At 36.0% G+C, this 18,276-nt stretch overlaps 1 protein-coding gene across 7 annotated transcripts in view; it reads left to right on the forward strand.

The window, feature by feature from the left end:
- The window catches only part of LOC139968690 (WD repeat and FYVE domain-containing protein 3-like), a 99,432-nt gene that overhangs the window by 33,442 nt on the left and 47,714 nt on the right, over nt 1-18,276 (forward strand). For 5 of the 7 annotated variants that reach the window (XM_071972979.1, XM_071972983.1, XM_071972982.1 and 2 more), the window contains exons 7-14: nt 4,675-4,841; nt 6,263-6,318; nt 7,601-7,845; nt 10,356-10,451; nt 13,776-13,948; nt 14,593-14,700; nt 15,151-15,344; nt 17,531-17,669. In XM_071972979.1, the coding sequence (XP_071829080.1) occupies nt 4,675-4,841; nt 6,263-6,318; nt 7,601-7,845; nt 10,356-10,451; nt 13,776-13,948; nt 14,593-14,700; nt 15,151-15,344; nt 17,531-17,669 (1,178 nt within the window). Of the gene's footprint in view, nt 1-4,674; nt 4,842-6,262; nt 6,319-7,600; nt 7,846-10,355; nt 10,452-13,775; nt 13,949-13,999; nt 14,087-14,592; nt 14,701-15,150; nt 15,345-17,530; nt 17,670-18,276 lie in introns of those variants that run through there. The other 2 variants (XM_071972984.1, XM_071972985.1) reach the window with 2 other exon arrangements.

The raw sequence follows: 18,276 nt of genomic DNA on the forward strand, positions 1-18,276 counted from the left end.
GTTAAATATCATTGTATTACATTAATCCCATTGCTAATCTCCTATTATGCATTCTCAATTTTGAATGTATCAAAATAGACCAGCTAGTCACACAACCATCTCTTTCTCTCCACCTCTCTTCTGATACTGTAGCTGATATTTTGCAAGATTTTCTACTAGTCGACTAACTTGATACATTTATAAAACAAGAAATTATTCCATGGGGACCTCATTGTTTACTCCATTAGCAGTAATATAGATTCATAAGTCACAATCAAAGCCATTTATTCTCCCCTTTTCATAATACAAAAGTAACAGAACAATTAATATGGGAAAGAATTTTGATTTTCTACTTCAGCTATCACTCAGTATATATATATATATATATATATATATATATTTGCTACCCTGCCCATCGGTGAACTGTATAGAACATATAATTAAAACAGTACCCTTCATTGATTATTTTCGTGCTTACTGAACAGCGGAAGAGAATAAATAATTCTGTACTCATCTATAACGATATCTTTACAGTGAAATATAAAACGACACAAAATGCAATTAAGAAATGGTACATCCACTATTGTTAAAACACAATTTTGGTCATCAAAAGGTAATAAAGTCTGGTCAATAATCTATCATAATTTAATCACCAGGAGAATAATCTTTTCAATATTTTTACAATATAATTATACCCTTGTAAGTGTGAATTAGTTGCATACTAACCCACACTATACAGAGCCTCAGTTCATTAAGTGTCTTATGTATTGTATTTATACCCATAACTCAGCAGTGTTATAAAGTTCCAAAATGCAAGGAAAGTGTTTATCTCCTGGCTTGTTCATATTTTTTTTTTTTTTGAAGAATTGTTTTTGTTTTATTTTGGTTGTCTTATATGTTTGTTTGTTAGCAGTGGAAGTAGTTCAAATTTAGATACACTTGATGGCTGGGAAAGTTCTATAATACAAATGGGAGAAAAATGTAAACTCCTCATTTCTCTGCTGTCACCTGTTCTCCTCATTTCTCTGCTTTCTCCTGTTCTCCTCATTTCTTTGTTTCTGTTCTCATTTCTCTGCTTCCCCCTTTTCTCCTCATTTCCCTGTTCCCCCCTTTCCTCCTCATTTCTCTGTTTCAGTTCTCATTTTTCTGCTTTTTGCTGTTCTCTTTATTTCTCTCTTTCCCCTTTTCTCCTAATTTCCCTGCTTTCTCCTTGACTCCTCATCTCTCTGCTTCCCCTCTTCTCCTCATTTCTCTGCTGTCACCTATTCTCCTCATTTCTCTGCTTTCTCCTGTTCTCCTCATTTCTCTGTTTCTGTTCTCATTTCTCTGCTTCCCCCTTTTCTCCTCATTTCCCTGTTTCCCCCTTTCCTCCTCATTTCTCTGTTTCTGTTCTCCTCATTTCTCTGCTTCCCCCTTTTCTCCTCATTTCTTTGCTTTCTCCTATTCTCCCCATTTCCCTGTTCTCCCCTTTTCTCCTCATTTCTCTGTACCCCCCTCTTCTCCTCATTTCTCTGCTTTGGTCTTTTCTCCTCATTTCTCTGCTTCCCCCCTTTCCTCCTCATTTCTCTGCTTCTGTTCTCATTTCTCTGCTTCCCCCTTTTCTCCTCATTTCCCTGTTTCCCCCTTTCCTCCTCATTTCTCTGCTTCTATTTTCCTCATTTCTCTGTTTTCTCCTGATGTCCTCATACTGTGCATGTATAGAATATGTTAATATTGTTCGATAATGTACATAGTAAAGCTGTACAGGTTACATACATACACACACGGAAAATCTCACCTAAACTGGATGCTTGACAAAACGAAACAAACTGCTTTGCTGGTTTCTCTTTCATCCAATCAGTTTATTTCACACCTGAAGTGTTTTTCTGAAGGTTTTTACCCTAACACTCTTTGATTTTTAATTTTTTTATATTTTTTATGTTAGTTTATTTTGGTGTCAACAGATTTTTCTCTGTAGCTTATAAGTGATTTATGGTTTGAGGTTTTTGATTCCTTGCCGGAGGCTGAAGGGAACTATGTGATGGTGATGGTGTGTGCGGTCGTGTGAGAGAATGCATGTGTGTGTGTGTATTTGACACTTCCTCGTAACCAAGGATAACTGGGGTACATTTCATATTTGGTATGTAGACCTCCCCTTACGTAGAAATGATTTGGACTTGTTGTTGATATTGGCCAATTGTCATTTGAGGTCAGCATGGGTAAAAAGTTTGAAAACATTGGTCACACAATATCTCAAGAAGTGGAAGTTGCAGGAAGTACAAACTTGATACTTTATTGGAACAGGTTTAAGATGTTGTTTAAGATGTCATTTCTATCTAAGTCGGAAATTACTGCACAATATCTTAAACAGCTCTGAATTCTCAATATTAAGACCTCAGGGATTTATGTAACAGAACACTTGACTGTAAGCCAGTACATTTGCCCTTACTAGTGCTTGGTATTCCAAAAGGACATTTAGTGACAGATATTGTCCAAATATTTGCCCAGATATGAAGCTGATGGACTGTCATTTGAAATCTCAACCATTCCTGATGAATAACTTTTCTGTGTCAGGATTTGACCTTTCCTCTCTTTTAAGTGGCTGAGATGGTTTTCCACTTTCACTTTCCACTTTCACTAATGACTGTTATCTGTCATCAACTTTCAGAATGGTACTACCTTTGCAATGATCAAGTTATCTAGAACTCTTGTCTGATGTTCTGGTACTTGACTTCAGGACCCATTTCCTCAGTTTGCTCTTTCAATTAGGTGATTCCATAACAGTATAAACTTTCAAGGCAAGGAAACCCAAAAATTTAAATTTGTGCTTCATATTCCCAAAAAAATTGTATAAACTCTGTTATCCACACTGGTTATTTGCAAATAATTTTTTTTTTTTTTAGCTGACTAGGTATTTCATAGATGTATAGGTTTCTGTTGAATTTTACTCCAGATCTTTGTGCAAAGAAATGAAATAGTTTATCAGACCTGGAAATTGAAAGGTAGAGGAGGAAATTAGTGATTAAGTTTCAATTCCTAGAAACTTACATCAATCATTATTAATTTTACAGCTGGGTGTAAGCAAAGAAGACAATGTAACATTTGCCCATCACAGTGCCACCAACATAATCCTGATCTCATTACAGTGACCCTGTAGCAATTAAGAACGTCAATTTGAATTAATCTTCTGCAAATTGCTGTTGCAGTGTTGTCAACTGTAGATGGGGGGCAACTTTGTGCACTTTATGGATAAATCGTGTCCCAATGGCAAAGAGGAAAACGTGAATAAAATTTACCCAAAATGAGGAATTAAGGTTTACATGAATTTTTGAAGGGACAGAATAGTAGTGTTATGATAGGGTTTTCTTTTCAAATAATTTATTTGTCAATGAAACTGACATATCGGAATAATGATGCTTGAGAAAGCAAAGATACAGCTAGAAATTTGAATTTGAACCAATGACCTTGAGCATCGGCGTAGGAGACCAATTTGATTAGGGGGGGGGGGGGCTGTAACGACTTGCCCCAAAAATATATCCAACATTTTGTGCACATCATATAGGCATGAATCAGTTATTACATCACATGCCAATAACATACAGTACAATAATTAGATTTATTGGAGGTACAATAATAATGATAAAGTAATATAAGTTTTACCATTGAAAAACACATTGCAAATTATATTTCTTTCAGTAGGTGCCCGAACAATTCTCAGCATATTGCCCAAATTTTTTCAAAAATATTTGGTTGGGGGCTGCAGCCCCCCCCCAATCCCCCCGCCTTCTACGCCTATGACCTTGAGGCTAACAAGTCAATTAGCTGTGCCAGCTTAGCTTTGCGGGTCAGTGGTGATCCGTATTAGTTTGCTTCCTGTTATCCTAACCAAAATGACCACTGAAGATGATCACCTGGACAAGACAATTTTCTCTATTTATTAATTTCATATCTGACTTGAAAAGCCCTTGTAATGACTGGTTCAGCAATGTCATGCTTGTATCATCTTAAGGTTAGGAACTGTTTCGTAATGTCAGTAGAGAGTGCCTCGAGGTATAATAAGTGGGTATAGAAGGGACTTAACTATTTTATTTGACCAACGTTGCATTAATTACTGTATACATGTGTTTAAATGAATTTTTATACACATGTCCATACTTCATGCCAATCATTGAGTAGTTTTCTTCAGAATTATCTAGCACAGCTAAAGGAGTAAAGATATTCAATGATTAAAAACTTGCTATCCTGTTGCTTCAGGAGACTTTATTTGAAGATCACATAGCATGCTTAGCTCACTTACCTGTCTTCTCACAACCTCAGCAGGCTTGTCTTATCGTACCTACAGTAGACTAAACTGGGTATCTCTTCTACTTTGTAGCACTGTACACTGTAGTAGAAAGTCACTGGCAAATTTTAGTGGCTTAGTATTCACCAGATTCCTCAAATGAAAAAATGGTTCCAACGTACATTTTGTTGACGTGCCAATGTTTGGTCCAAATGTATCATTCTACACCTTTTCTTTCTTTCTCTACAACTTTTGCTACCATAGAATTACACGGTCTTTTCATTACCATATTAAACACTCATGAATTCATCTTTCAGACATTTGGAGGCTCAATAATAAAAGTGACTGGATTGCTAGTTTAACACACAGACCATTTGACAGTGGTCACTGCAAAAGAGATGATTTTAATATTTAGTATATTTCCATATTCCCAGATTGGAAGAAATGACAACAGAAGAATCGAAACATTCCATGCGGCATTTAATGTTTCTCATGGCATCATTGACGTCATGCGGATTCCGAGAACTCAGGCCCAACTCCGCTGTTCTCGAGGCTCCCTTCCAACTGCCGGGATTTACATTCCCAGTACCATCTGGTAAAGGTATGTCGCATTAGTTCTCAATTGTTGATGTTAATAACTGACCAAAAGAACCCCCCTCCCCCCCCCACCAAAAAACCCATTTCATTGGGATGTAACCCAGAAAGCAAAAGGGAATGGATTTCAAGAGAAAAATATATATTCCAATTGGCATATGACTCCTGGTAACACTGTATGCAAGTCACTTTGGTGTCTGACCCCACCCCCACCCCCTGCGGAGAAATAGATTTCTACGAAGAAACCCTCAATATATGGTTGGACTACTCAGTTGATAGAGCATTGGACTTGAAATTCTGGTTTGAATCATGTTTTAAGCAAAATTTTCTTGGCTCTTTTCAAATCATTTAAATATCGAGAACCACACCACCCCCCTCCCCAGTCCAATTCAAATTTCTTGGTTGGTGCACTATGATTTAAAGATCATTTATGATTACATTTAAGCAAGGCAAATTTTTTAGGATCTTTTGCTTCTTGGTTGCCGGGACAGCAAGTTGTGTGGAGAAACTCTGCAAACTAACAATGACCAATATGTACACTGTACGAGGGATGTGTAGGTTTGGTCAATAGAACACCTATATGTACACTTTAGGAGAGATGTGTAGGTTGGTGAATGAAATACTTCTTTGTGGGTGATACCAATTTATTACTTTGTAAACCTATTTTGGGATATTTAGTTCACAATTCATCTTGAATTTGATGTTAACAACTAATTTCCCATGGGACAACCTCCAAAGCTGATTTTGGTTGTCCAGACAGAAAAATTTGGTTGTCTTAGGGCACTTAAAAAAAATTGCCCTGTTTAAATATCAAACTATGCTTTAGGGATGAGTTGGAAAATGTTAACTCGTAAAATTGTTTTCCTCAAGTACTCAGTCGTCTAGACAACAAACTGCCTCACTGATGAACGCAAATTATTAATAACTTAAATTAATTACTTGCATTACTTGGATCTAATTTAACACATAACCTATGATAGACAAATTCCCAAAGGATTACAAAAAATAAGGTTATTATCTGGAAAATGTCATAAAAACAGATCTTATAAAACAGATCGTATAATATTGTTTCATTTTTGTACAAGTTTTCTTCATATTATGCTAAAATAATAAAGATGGTTTGATGTTTGTTTTATAACAGTGTAGAATTTTACAGGGTTATCAACATACCATTGGGGTGAGGGGAGAGGGGGAAGGGGAAGGGGAGAGAGGGAGGGGAGAGGGGAGGGTGGAGGGGAGAGGAGGGTGGAGAGATAGCAGAAAGATCCTATGAGTATATCATAAAACTGAGGTGACAGGTGTTATATCTTTTTGTGACCAACTTATCTCACCTTGATGTCCATTTCAATTTCAGGAGCTCATTACCCTCTTAATGAGCTTACCAATATCATTGATTTAACACTTCACTTTTTTTTTTTTTTTTTGTAGGTCAGAGTGTTAGAAATCTTCAGGCTTTCCAAGTTTTGCAGACTGTCTTCCTCAAGGTATAGTGCTATGACTTAAATCTGTTTTTGTTTTGTGTAAACGTCCATCGGAAGCTGGTCTTTCATTTAAGTCTCTACAATCTTTTTCATGCCGAGGTTTAATTTGTCTGACACTTTGGTTATTAGTTTTGACTGTTCAAGGAATGACCACGCTCATAAATGAATATAAGGGTGTGAGTTATGAATATTAGGGTGTGAGTTATGAAATTAAATCTCACTTAATCTCCAATTATCCTTTAATTTGTGTTTGCATACTTTAGACATGTAACATTTTAAGAACAATATGTGTACCTAGTCTACTGTTATGTGTTCTGCCTACCTAAACATTTAAACAGAGTATCTGTCCTTGTCTCCTATACAACTAGGGGTACCCCCCCACCCCCACTGAAGTCAAGCGATCCCCTCCTTTGTATCATTTCTTATATTGCTTGTTGATTACTGGTTCCAACTGTTGAAAGTTGACTACTGTCTATATTTTTGCTTACCCCTTTAACGTTTTTTTTCCAGTTTCATCGTTATAATTATAAGGTTCGTCCCAAAAAAGTTTCAAAACCTAAAGCGACTGAACAGGACTGCATCCCATACACATCTGCTATACTGTCTATATGCCTTTCTCTTAAGAAACAAACCAGATTCCAGCAGATGAAAATCACATAAGCATTTGTAGTGGTAAAACTTTAAAATTGTGCAATTTGAAAAGAAGAGGAAGTGGGTTTTGACCTTGAGGTGAATCAGCAGGGGGGGGGGGCACAGTGCTAAAATGTTACCAACTTTTGTTACTAGGCTAGGTACATTGGAGTGCACATGTTGAATGGAGACAGGTAAGTATAGTCATTTGTAAATTTATTTCCAAACCACTGAAAGCTTGGGCTGTACAAATCCCAACCCAACCTCCAGCTTTTATGCTGTATGTAAAAACCTATATTGTATGTATGTATTTATGTATTTTAGATCCTCCTGCTAGCAGGAACTCACGGAGAAGCCTCATTGGCTTATCAAAGCTGCAAGCTGACCGAAATCAGTCTCTTAGATTCATATTTAACGTCCATGATTTTCAATTGTTAACAACACTGTAACTGGATAACATACATTAATCTTAGAGTGACTTGAACCGGGGGACCTTAGAACTGGAAGGCACCGGCGTTAACCACTGAGCTAACACTCCACAGTTTGTGTGATATTGTGTGATAGATATTTTGTGTGATACATATTGTGTGATAGATATGAACAAAAAATGTAGTTATGAGTGAACGATTTATTTGCAATTCATTTTCTTAAACAGGCTCGAACAGAGCAACTTTGCAAGGTGATTCTGGAGGTCATAAACAACATTTATAATTCAGACAGCGCCAACTATTTTGTCTTGGAACCCCTTCACACCATTTCACAATTCATTGACCAAATGTCGGAGAAGCCACCCCCCATACAGAGGATGATCTTGGAATTATTGGAGTTTGTCGTGGAGAGGCTAAACTTTGTACCTTACAAGGAACTGATCAGCCTGAGCTTGCTGCTGAAAGCTGGGAGGTATGTTTCCATGGCTCTTATGCAAAAAAAGTAATAAAAATAGAAAACAGAGGCCAGAATAATATAATGGTCTCGATTGAAATCGTAGAGTTGGTCTTGTGAAGACAATGTTAAAATCTGAAAATATTCAGATATTCTACGCAGGTGTTTTGCAAATTTCATCTAATTGCAGTGCTCCAAAGAGATGTTGTTTTAGAACTTGGTAAGTTTTTTGAGATCTGTCTGTCAAGGGACTAGATTAGTCCAGTTTTCCCAGGGTAGTCCTGTTCAACAGATAAATCCTACATTCCTACAGGAGTGGCCCCAGTTAGATTCTGTGATGTCATCGTACAATGGCTCTGGCAAATGGTTTTTTCTCTTTTCCTGTAATGTTTTGCTTGGTAAAACTAACAACTGCCAGCCTGTTTGAGTGTCTTCTTGGCATAAATGAGTTACTAATGTAAACCCACCTACTTGACAGTTGTGCAAGTATGTAAATGCCAGAGACAATTAGAAATACACATGAAACATACCAAAGTTACATTTATGCAGCGAAAGCATTTGTAGCACTATTTAATAGAGTTTGGTTCTGCAAGTGCACTGTTACGCATTCACTAAATGTTGGGTGTCCTTCTTTCAGACACTTCTCATGGAATGCCTTTAGAAGTTCTTCAGCAATGTATCCCGTTGTGGTTGTAAGGCATTGTCTCGTTTTCTCAACAAAGCAGAAAAGAATAAGATTAAGAGAAAACTTAATTACCATCGAGCGTTAAGTCTGCAGAATTTCTCGACGTAATTTTGTGTTGATGGAAAAGATGAGAAGAATGAATACTGTTGTTTCTTGTTCCTGATTTGCTCCTCCTCTGTTCCTCATCCCTTGAGATGTTCAAAAGTTTTCCTTTCTGACAAAATCCAAGAGCTATCTGCCATTAAAACATATACAGACATTAGAGATGACAGATGCTCCCAAAATATGTAACAAAAAAGACATAATTGGTGTCCATGTGTTCTTTAACCAGTAAAGATAATTACATTAAGAGTCCGAAAAGTAAACATAAACTTGAAGAGTAACAAGCACATAATTGACAAATACGTTTGAAATGTTGAATCTCACTGGGACCTTTCCCGCTCTGACACAATCTAAATCATTGACAAGCTTCAGTAACTTTTGTGGTGAGAAATAGCCGAAGGGGGAACAGAACCTTTTCAAACATGGTAGATAATTTACGATTTATTTTCGTCTTCATGTTGAACTCTTCTCTGTGTTACATTTTTTTTAAACCACGTATCTGGGTAAAAAGACATAATCGGGCATCCTTGGCAGTAATGCAGTGTCGTGTACTACTGTTGGATATGCTCCTCTCTTTGAAATGCAGCTTAGCTACAGTTTTCATTTTTCAGCTTTGTGTTCCTCTTCAGTGTTTATACTATTCTTGGTGTGATGTTATCCCTTTTATGCTGAGCTTATTTCTCATAGAAGAATTCCCCACAATTACAACGGTTGTGTTGAAATGTTTTGATAATTCTTCGCAAGAAATTTAAATGTTGTCTGCTTTGAACATGTTTTAATTTATTGATAACTTGACAGAAGAGTTTACCATTCCTAAGAAGTTTACTTTGAGCCTTGCAAGCAGTACAAGAGGCTTGTTTCAATGGAGACCCTTTAAGCTGTTTTTAACTCTGTAAAGGGGAAAACCCAACTCCTTTAAAGTGACATGTTGAAAAGTGAAGATCTGTGACAATTCCATTTGTTTAGGGATAAGAGACAAAAACAAGATTGGGAATGACAAGAAATAGTTATTTTATGCTGAAGTGATATTAATTCTTGTGGAAAAAAAGTGAAAATTGAAAGAAAACACTGTATTGACACATAGATGTCATTTTTATATCACACTCCTTTCTCAAACACATGGACGAATTTAATGAAAGTGTATAATACATCTGAAGGAAATTTGGGACTCTAAAATTGGTCATTGAAATAAATTGAAGATCTCAGTTAACAGGAATCACTTATAGTTTGATGTTCAAAGTAGCCTTTTGCATTGACTTTGCAATCCCCTCCTAACCTCCCCTCCCCACCCAATTCCCTTCCCCTTTTCCATTAGTGCCATGGAAGGAACACCTTTTGCTAGCTATTCCAGTTTCTTGTTTAAATAAGATATTTTCTTCCAATTGATAGCCCTTCGTGTCATTTTCATGTTCAGAATTTCATGGAACTGTTATCTACTAGTTGCTTAACGATCTTTTCATTTTGAGAATAGTAAACAAAAAAATAACATTTGCTATCTGGCTACAAATGATGAATCAGATCTACGTTTTAAATTTGTCCAAAAAAAAAAAAGGGATAAAAAGAAGATACCTGTGAGAAAGTTTGAATATGGTCGTTGGTGCAATGATTTTACAAACACGGCTCAGAATTGTAAATAAAAAACCCTTGACTTTTCAGCCCTAAAGCCTTACCAAACAAAAAATTGATTTGATTCTGCATAAAACCTCTTATCAACAAACATGGCTATCCTCCTTCCCAACAGGTTTATGTTCAGGGAAAACTATCGAAAGGACCCTCGCAGTGTTGTTCTTCTACTGACTCACCCAAATGACTTTCTGTCGGTCGAACAATTCCACTCGTAAATCACGTCAACTTTTTTTTACTTCTCGTTCATTTTTGCCCGCTTTTGGAAGTCATTTTCCACTTCACTCCTACTTATCTTACGATTGGCAGTGCTTTTACTCTGAAATCTGTTTCTTTGAGTATTAGAGCATGCAAAAATTGGAAGTTTTTTTTTCCTCATAAAAAGGAATTCACTTGGTGTAAGGGTACTCCTGATTACGAATAGCATGATGAATGATAGAATTGGTCATTTTGCTTTCACATTTAACCCTTTGCAAGCTTTGATTCAGTTGGCTGGTTTGATCTCTCAATTTTTTTTTTTCCAATCTGCATTTTGCCAGTTTTATTTTGTTCAAAAATATTGTAGAGTGACTGAAATATCGACATGTTATTTGTCGGGGTGATTATCACATTACAAGCTGCTGACAACACTGGTCATGCAGGCTCGTACACTTACTTTATGAAAACTAGCAATATTTATGACTAATGAAAGTGACTCAATCTTGCCAAAGAAGTACTCCCCCTCCCTACCCACCTACCCTTTTTAGTGGGCCTTTGCTTTTAACTGGTAAATTATGATTGATGAAATTTTTTACTTCCTGTTAGTAATTTTGCACAGTGACAGTTGAAAAGGTAATTCGTTCGGCAAAAGGGCTGAATGGAGATGTGTAAACATGTCACACTATGAAATATGTTCAACATTCTAAATTGAAATGTTCATATTTTATTGCTTATTTGTAACTATTTGAGCTTTAGAGATTACCCAAAGATTTAGGAAAGTGGTATTAGTAATGATCAATGGCTCCAATCGGATATGCTATAAAATATTCTGAAACATTTTTTGTCATCTTTATTAAAAAAAAAAATTTTTGTAAGGCTTGTCACAACACCAATGACTTTCACCCAACATTTTCCATGCAATTTAGCTCACATCAAGGTTTGTATCTGATGAAATTTTTTGTAGGGTGAATCTGAATGATAATAATTGTGTTGGAGGTGACAAAGGCTTTTACATGGTTGTCAACATCTGTTGTTACTAAATGCAACCCCCAAAAATAGGGGGAAAAAAAGGGAATTTCAGAAGTATTTGGGAGGTGGGAGACAACATTACAATCACAGCTATCTGTTTTGAAGCTCCAGCATGTATATAGTCACACGAATGTCGTATCCTTGTAATGGTTAAGTGAAAGTATATCTTTGGAAACTCGAAAGCTAAAGGTTGTCCTAATTGCAATAAAAACACTGGCTGTTTCTCTAGCAACCTGCAAAATATGACAGTTGCTTGTTACCGCTAATATACCATTTAGCCAAATATTCTTCTCTGTTTTTATGGATTAAAAAAATGTTTTTCTTAAAGTAGATGCTAGAAAGGGGGAGACCTACCACTTTTCAACTAACATGAACCTTTTTGGGAATTGTGTTTACCTCATCAAAACATACTATTGGGATGCTTTAAGACCATGCAAATGAATTTTACATCTTAAAATAGAAGAATTATTGTTAAATCAGGATATTTTACCAACCTTTCGAATTTCACATCTTAAAATAGAAGAATTATTGTTAAATCAGGATATTTTACCATCCTTACCACCTCGCCCATTGTCTTGTTCATTAACCCTCCCACATTACCCACATCCCACTTCCCTTCGCTAAACTCCAGTTCAACTCCTTACTTTTAATTTGATAAAATTAAACTTGTTTTTGTCTCTGTCTCTGCTCTGGTGTTAGATGACATTTTATTTTCAACTCTTCATAGTCAGTTTGGTAAAAAAAAGTTTTATTTACCAAGATCCTTTTAGTCTCGGAACCAAACAGCTCCTTGTTGTGGCATTTATTGAATAATAATAATAGTTAATACAGTATATGTGTATATAACAGGACAGATGTGTTTGTCGTTGCTAAATGAAGTCACATTTGTCTAAAGTGAACATATTCAGTTTATGTGAAACTACAGAGAAGTACCCGTTGGTGACACAATTTGTCAAGACTAATTTTGTTCCGGTATTTTGTAGGGTCTTGTTGGGCAGCCATGTCAAACTATTTTCAGAGGCTCTCTGAGATACAACCTGTTTGATTAAACTTCAAGCACTTGTTAGCTTCAAAATCGTTAACTAACGTCATTGGACGATCAACTCCCGCTATTACAGACTTTTCCGAAGAATGTTTATATTTGTCTGATTCATCAGTAATTTTTCTTAACAGACTCAATATTATCTTCCCCCTGCTATCTGGAATACCAACAGAACAGAGTTTAGAGACTTTTTGTGAAATTTGTCGCACTTATGTACCCCTGCACCACAACATCGTAATTAGAATTACCAGTTTCCCAAGAAGAAGTGAGGATTGATGAGTACCTCGCTAACTCGCCACAAATTTCACAAAACGTCTCTATTAAATGTAAGATTATATTTCCATCTTGATAATGAATGAACATTCTCAAAGAACATCATCTGGTAAAAGGTCATGCATGTGTAAGTAAAATTTCATATGCGTTGTTGTCACGGAGATAGATTTCATAGCAACTTATAGCACATATTTTGAAGTACTGTACCTAACTTTAAAAATCCTACCAGGCTTTTGGGTGTTTTTTGGATTTTTTGCTACATTTTGCATATAGTTTTAACATTTCTTATAATTATCCATTCTTCCAAGTATATAAATTTTCTACTTTGTAATCAATTTCTGAAGTTAGCATGCAAGTATGAATCATGGAATGATGTTATACCCATCAGCTATGCTAGAACACAATTTTAAATTATTTGTAATTACACATCAAAAATATGAATTATGAGGGTTTTTTTTTCTTTCATCGATATTTTAATGCTATTTTAAGTTTTGTAATAAATTAGTATCTATCAGAAACTGAATGTAATTTCTAAAAGGTTTATTAAAATAATTTCATCGACAGCAGCATGTACCTCACTCTATACTGGGTCAAGTTAAGGTGTATAGTATTTCTGTGTATTTACCAAAGCTTCAAAAGATTAATGCAAATTGTGGAATTTTCAAGCTTTCCTGCAATAGTTTAATCAATAAAAAACATGTATTTCATTTTGGCTGCAGCACCTTTAAGGTCTAATTATTTATTATATGGTGATAAAAAGTTAGCAAGCACAAAGCAAAATAATACAAATGCAAAAATATAATCATAATAACCTTAATAATTAATGAAAGAATGAAAAGAGAAGAAAAAATTGAATAGAGTTGAGAAGTGTTAAAAAGTCAAGCCACACATGTTAGGCACTTTTGAAAACAGGAACTCCAAGAACATAATTTAGTCTTGAGTGAGAATTTGAAGGATCAACTTTTTTTTCTTCTTTTTTCCCCCTCCCCTCGTTAGCTCAATCGAGTGCAACATATTAGCAGTGCAATGTCTCTTGAACATACTCAAGTGGAGCCCAATTTACCGTGATGTCTTCCGAGAGGTGGGCTTGTTGGAGGTTATGGTGAGCTGTCTACACCAGTATGCAGCCATGCTGAAGACCAAACAGTCAGAGAATACTCCTGGCAGAGGTAAGTTTAGACACTTATTGGGATTATGTGGTGAAGAAGGTAAGGTGAGGGTGGGCTTGTTGGAGGTTATGGTGAGCTGTCTTCACCAGTATGCAGCCATGCTGAAGACCAAACAGTCAGAGAATACTCCTGGCAGAGGTAAGTTTAGACACTTATTGGGATTATGTGGTGATGAAGGTAAGGTGAGGCAGGGTTGCTAAAGGTTATGGTGACCTGTCTTCAAAACAAATTGTAGCTTTGGATGGAGGAATATCCAACTATTATCTATAAATATCACGTGGTTCGATCATAGTGACATAAGAGTTACAAAACTTCAACAGAAAATGCAGCTTAAAAGTGAGTTACAATCTGCCAGTCTTCTATCTGTTGTTATATGTTTATCCCTCAACGAATGGCTTTTATCTTCGAAGTACACATATAAGTTTGGTTCAAACACCTGAATTCACCTCAAAAATGAAGAGGATGCTTGAAGGCTGTGGAACAATTCCGTCTAGTGCTTCTTACTTTGAAGATGCATCTATGATAACCACCAGCTGAGATACTCAAAGATCCTGAAAGCTGCTCACTTAATTCAATAAAAGAATGATAATGATTATTGCTGTAATAATATCCTTTTTCTTTCGTCATTTTTGATTCTCTCTCAGTGACCGGAGTAGAAGCTGAAATTTACGTACCAGAAAGACAACAGAACTTAGCCTTTGGCGTGATGGACATACTGACAGAGTTGTTGAAAGAGAATGAGCAGAATGCCAGTAAGTTTCCCCCTCCATATCCCCCACCCCCCATGAAGAAAATGTTATACTTCACCAGAAGGTATCGGTCTTACTTTCTCTTTTGGTGATTTGTGCTTTAAAGCTTGTTGATTTCTTCTTAGCAGCCCTTTGCTTTTTGAAATGTCATTCCTTTAATCAGGATCTACACAAGCATGATGTAGGTCATCTAAAACATGTCATGAGGTCACAGTGGAGTGTTTGTACCCCCCCGCCTCCCCCCCCGAGTCTGTACCCTCTCCAAAAGCGATATTAACGTTAATCTTACAGACGTATCATACTTTCATATTGTACGTACGTGTAGAACTAACTTCATTTAAGTTTCGTGTTCACCGCCTTCGGCGATTTAGCTTATATCGCTGGGCAAGACAAAAATGCGACCGGTTAAAGAGTGTTGTTGCTAGTCAATTATTCTCCCTGTCACCTTTTCAGCAATATTCCGAGAGTGCGGGGGTGCCCGCTGTGCCCATAACTTGGTGCCCTACTTCCAGTGCAGGCATCAGGCTCTTGAGATTGTACAGCAGCTAATCTACAGCAAGGACGGTGGGGATGACATGGAGACGCTGGTGATCATTATGCAGTCTGCGGAATTCCAAGACCTACAGCTGAAGATTGATATCATTCAGGTAATAATCACTGATTAGATATTAAAAAAAACTGGTTTTATTTACTTTGCTTCTTATTCTCTTACCTGTCTCCAATCAAGAAATGCACTTCATTGATAACATTTTATCTCTGCCCAACCTCGCCCCCTCCCCCACCCCCATCCTTTGTGCACCTAGTAACCTACTCTCAGTAAGCATTTTTATTTTTTTTAAATTTTTTTATATTCAACTCTCATTTTAGTACAAACAAAAACGACAATCAACATGTATCATCTTGCTTCTAAACACAAAAATAATTCAAATACATATAACCCCATGCAATGGGAAAGTATATCTTTTAGTAATGTTCAATGTTAATCCCCAATAAGTTTACCCAAGGCTCCCAATATCGGTCCCAATCATTTTTCATATTAGATCTAAAAATGCATTTCTGTAAGCTAAAGTAACCTTTCAAAAAGTCAAGCAATCCAAAAACAGATGGAATTTGTTTTTTCTGTTTGCAATTAAAATATAATATTTCACTAGAATAACAATCAAATTAAACAAACAGTCATGATTACAACAAAGTAATACCCTTTCTACCTTATTAATACTTAAATCAATACTAGCATTGGTCAAAATATTATTGAGAAACTCCCACAGTATACGAACAAAAGGACAGTAAAAAAATAAATGTTTAATTGTCCCAACAGTATTGTGACAAAAGTCACATTGATCAGAATCTACTACATTAATAATACGCAAATAATAATTGCAAGGAATGAGCCGATGAATATTTCTATATTTAAACCATCTTATATTAACATCATTGGAACATTTAAATGGAATGAGACAATATAATGACCAATCTTTATCAAAAATCATAATATTCAATTTCTCACACCATTTTGATAAAGCCTTATTCCTAACAACTGATGAATGTAACAAATTATTATAAACATTGTTTAGATATCATAAGCCAATAAAATTTGGTGACAGTAAGTATTGTTGCTCTTTAATATACACAAACCAGTAAATTTTGGTGAAACTTGTACACACAAAAAATCAACAGGTCCAGAAACTGTTTTCTTTAATTTTGTAATAGTTAACTAACAAAATGTACTTGTCTCAATCAATATTTGCACTTTTATATCTCTGTAACCTATTAAAGTTGGATGATATTTTAGCAATGCACTCTCTGTGACTCTTACTGCTGGCTCACTAGTTGTACCGTTGGTCATTCTGACAATGCAGTTATTATTATTCGAGCATAATTGGATATCCTTAGTAGAAAAGACTTCTAGTTACCGAGTTATTATGGCTTTTAATTTTGTTGTTTGTTTGTTTGTTTTGGGCTTCATTCTCAAGCCTTTTGCCTAATTTTATCCTTCCTGTGGAATATACTAGTTTCTGCATGTGTTGTTACCTACACATTGTTAAATCCATTATCAGTCATCTATTCAGTAGGTTCTTTAACAACAGTCCTCATGTCCTCAAAACTGTAGCTACAAATGCACAACTGTGCACGCGACCGTGTGAAATCAATTACTAAAAATTGAAGTACTTTAATGGTGGTTTGTAAAGTTTGTTTAACACTTGACTTCTTTTAAACATGTGTCTCTTTGGCAAACTGTTCAACTCAATTCAATCGTAATCAATTTGTTTTAAAACCATTGTGTGAAAGCAAAACAAAGTTGTCTCAACTATATTTTCTGTGGTTAAGTTTGTTCAACTTTTTCCTGTAGTCTAAACTAAGAACTAAATATAAACATTCATATGACTGAATTTATATATATATATATATATATTTATATTTGTCTAGTGAAAGTGAAACGCTGATTTCCAGAGATGTTTCACATTACAGTGAATAACAACAATGGGGCTTACAGGTAGCGGTCAAATCAATATGGTGCCATAAGTGAAAATTAACTACATGCAAGTGGATAGTAAAAATAACTTTTAATTGAAGTTTTTTTCTTCGGACTGCCTCACTGAAAATGAAATGAATATCAGTATCAACATTTCTTTCAAGAAGACATTCCCATTGTGTAGAATTCCTGAAAGACCCACCCCTCCCTACCCTCACCCCAAAAGCCTTTACTTTGCACCAGCTGTATGTGTCATTCATCGCAGTGATGAATAACACAACAGAATATAAATCATATTTAATGTTACCATATTTAAGGAAGCTGAGTGATGAAGTGTTTTCCACTTTTCTTCTTGTTCAGGCCCTGCAGCACGTTTTACTCATCAACCATCGATCAAGGTCTGTGTTCAGAGAAGCCCAGGGATTCGTATCTGTTCTCTCAGTGCTAATAGGACTGGAGGCTTCTCTCTGTGACCCAGAGGAAGAGCAATGGAAGCATGGTAAGCGTCCCAACTGTTTTTGTTTAAGGGTCACTGAAGGTCACTAAGCATCACCTTAGGTCTGTAAGAGTAAATGTAGGTTAGTTAGCATGATTGTAGGTCCTTAAGGGTCATAAAGGGTTACCTTAGGTCACTGTAAGTCACTTACTGAAGGGTTCCTGTAGTTCACTATTTAAGGGTCAATTAAGGTCACTAAGGGTTACTTTAGGCCATTAAGGATTACCTAATGGTCACTGTAGGTCACTAGGGGTCAATTAAGGTTACCAAAGGTCACTGTAGGTCACTAAGGGTAACTGTAGGTCACTAAGGGTCAGTTTAGGTCACTAAGGGTTACTTTAGGTCATTAAGGATTACCTTAGGTCACTAATGGTCACTAAGGGTCAGTTTAGGTCATTAAGGGTTACTTTAGGTCAATAAAGTACTTTTTTAGGACACTAAGAGTCATTTAGGTCTAGGTCAATAGAGAAATGTGTCAAAGTTTGGATTGTGTTTATTCCTGTGAATTTTAAGTACATATGTGGACTCCACAGTGAATTTATGGTGGTCGTATAGTTGAATCACTCAGTGAGAGAGATGATACCTTACAAACTGCTGCTCAAACATTTGT

Source organism: Apostichopus japonicus, chromosome 6 (genome assembly GCF_037975245.1).
Source record: "Apostichopus japonicus isolate 1M-3 chromosome 6, ASM3797524v1, whole genome shotgun sequence".
NCBI lineage: Eukaryota > Metazoa > Echinodermata > Holothuroidea > Aspidochirotida > Stichopodidae > Apostichopus > Apostichopus japonicus.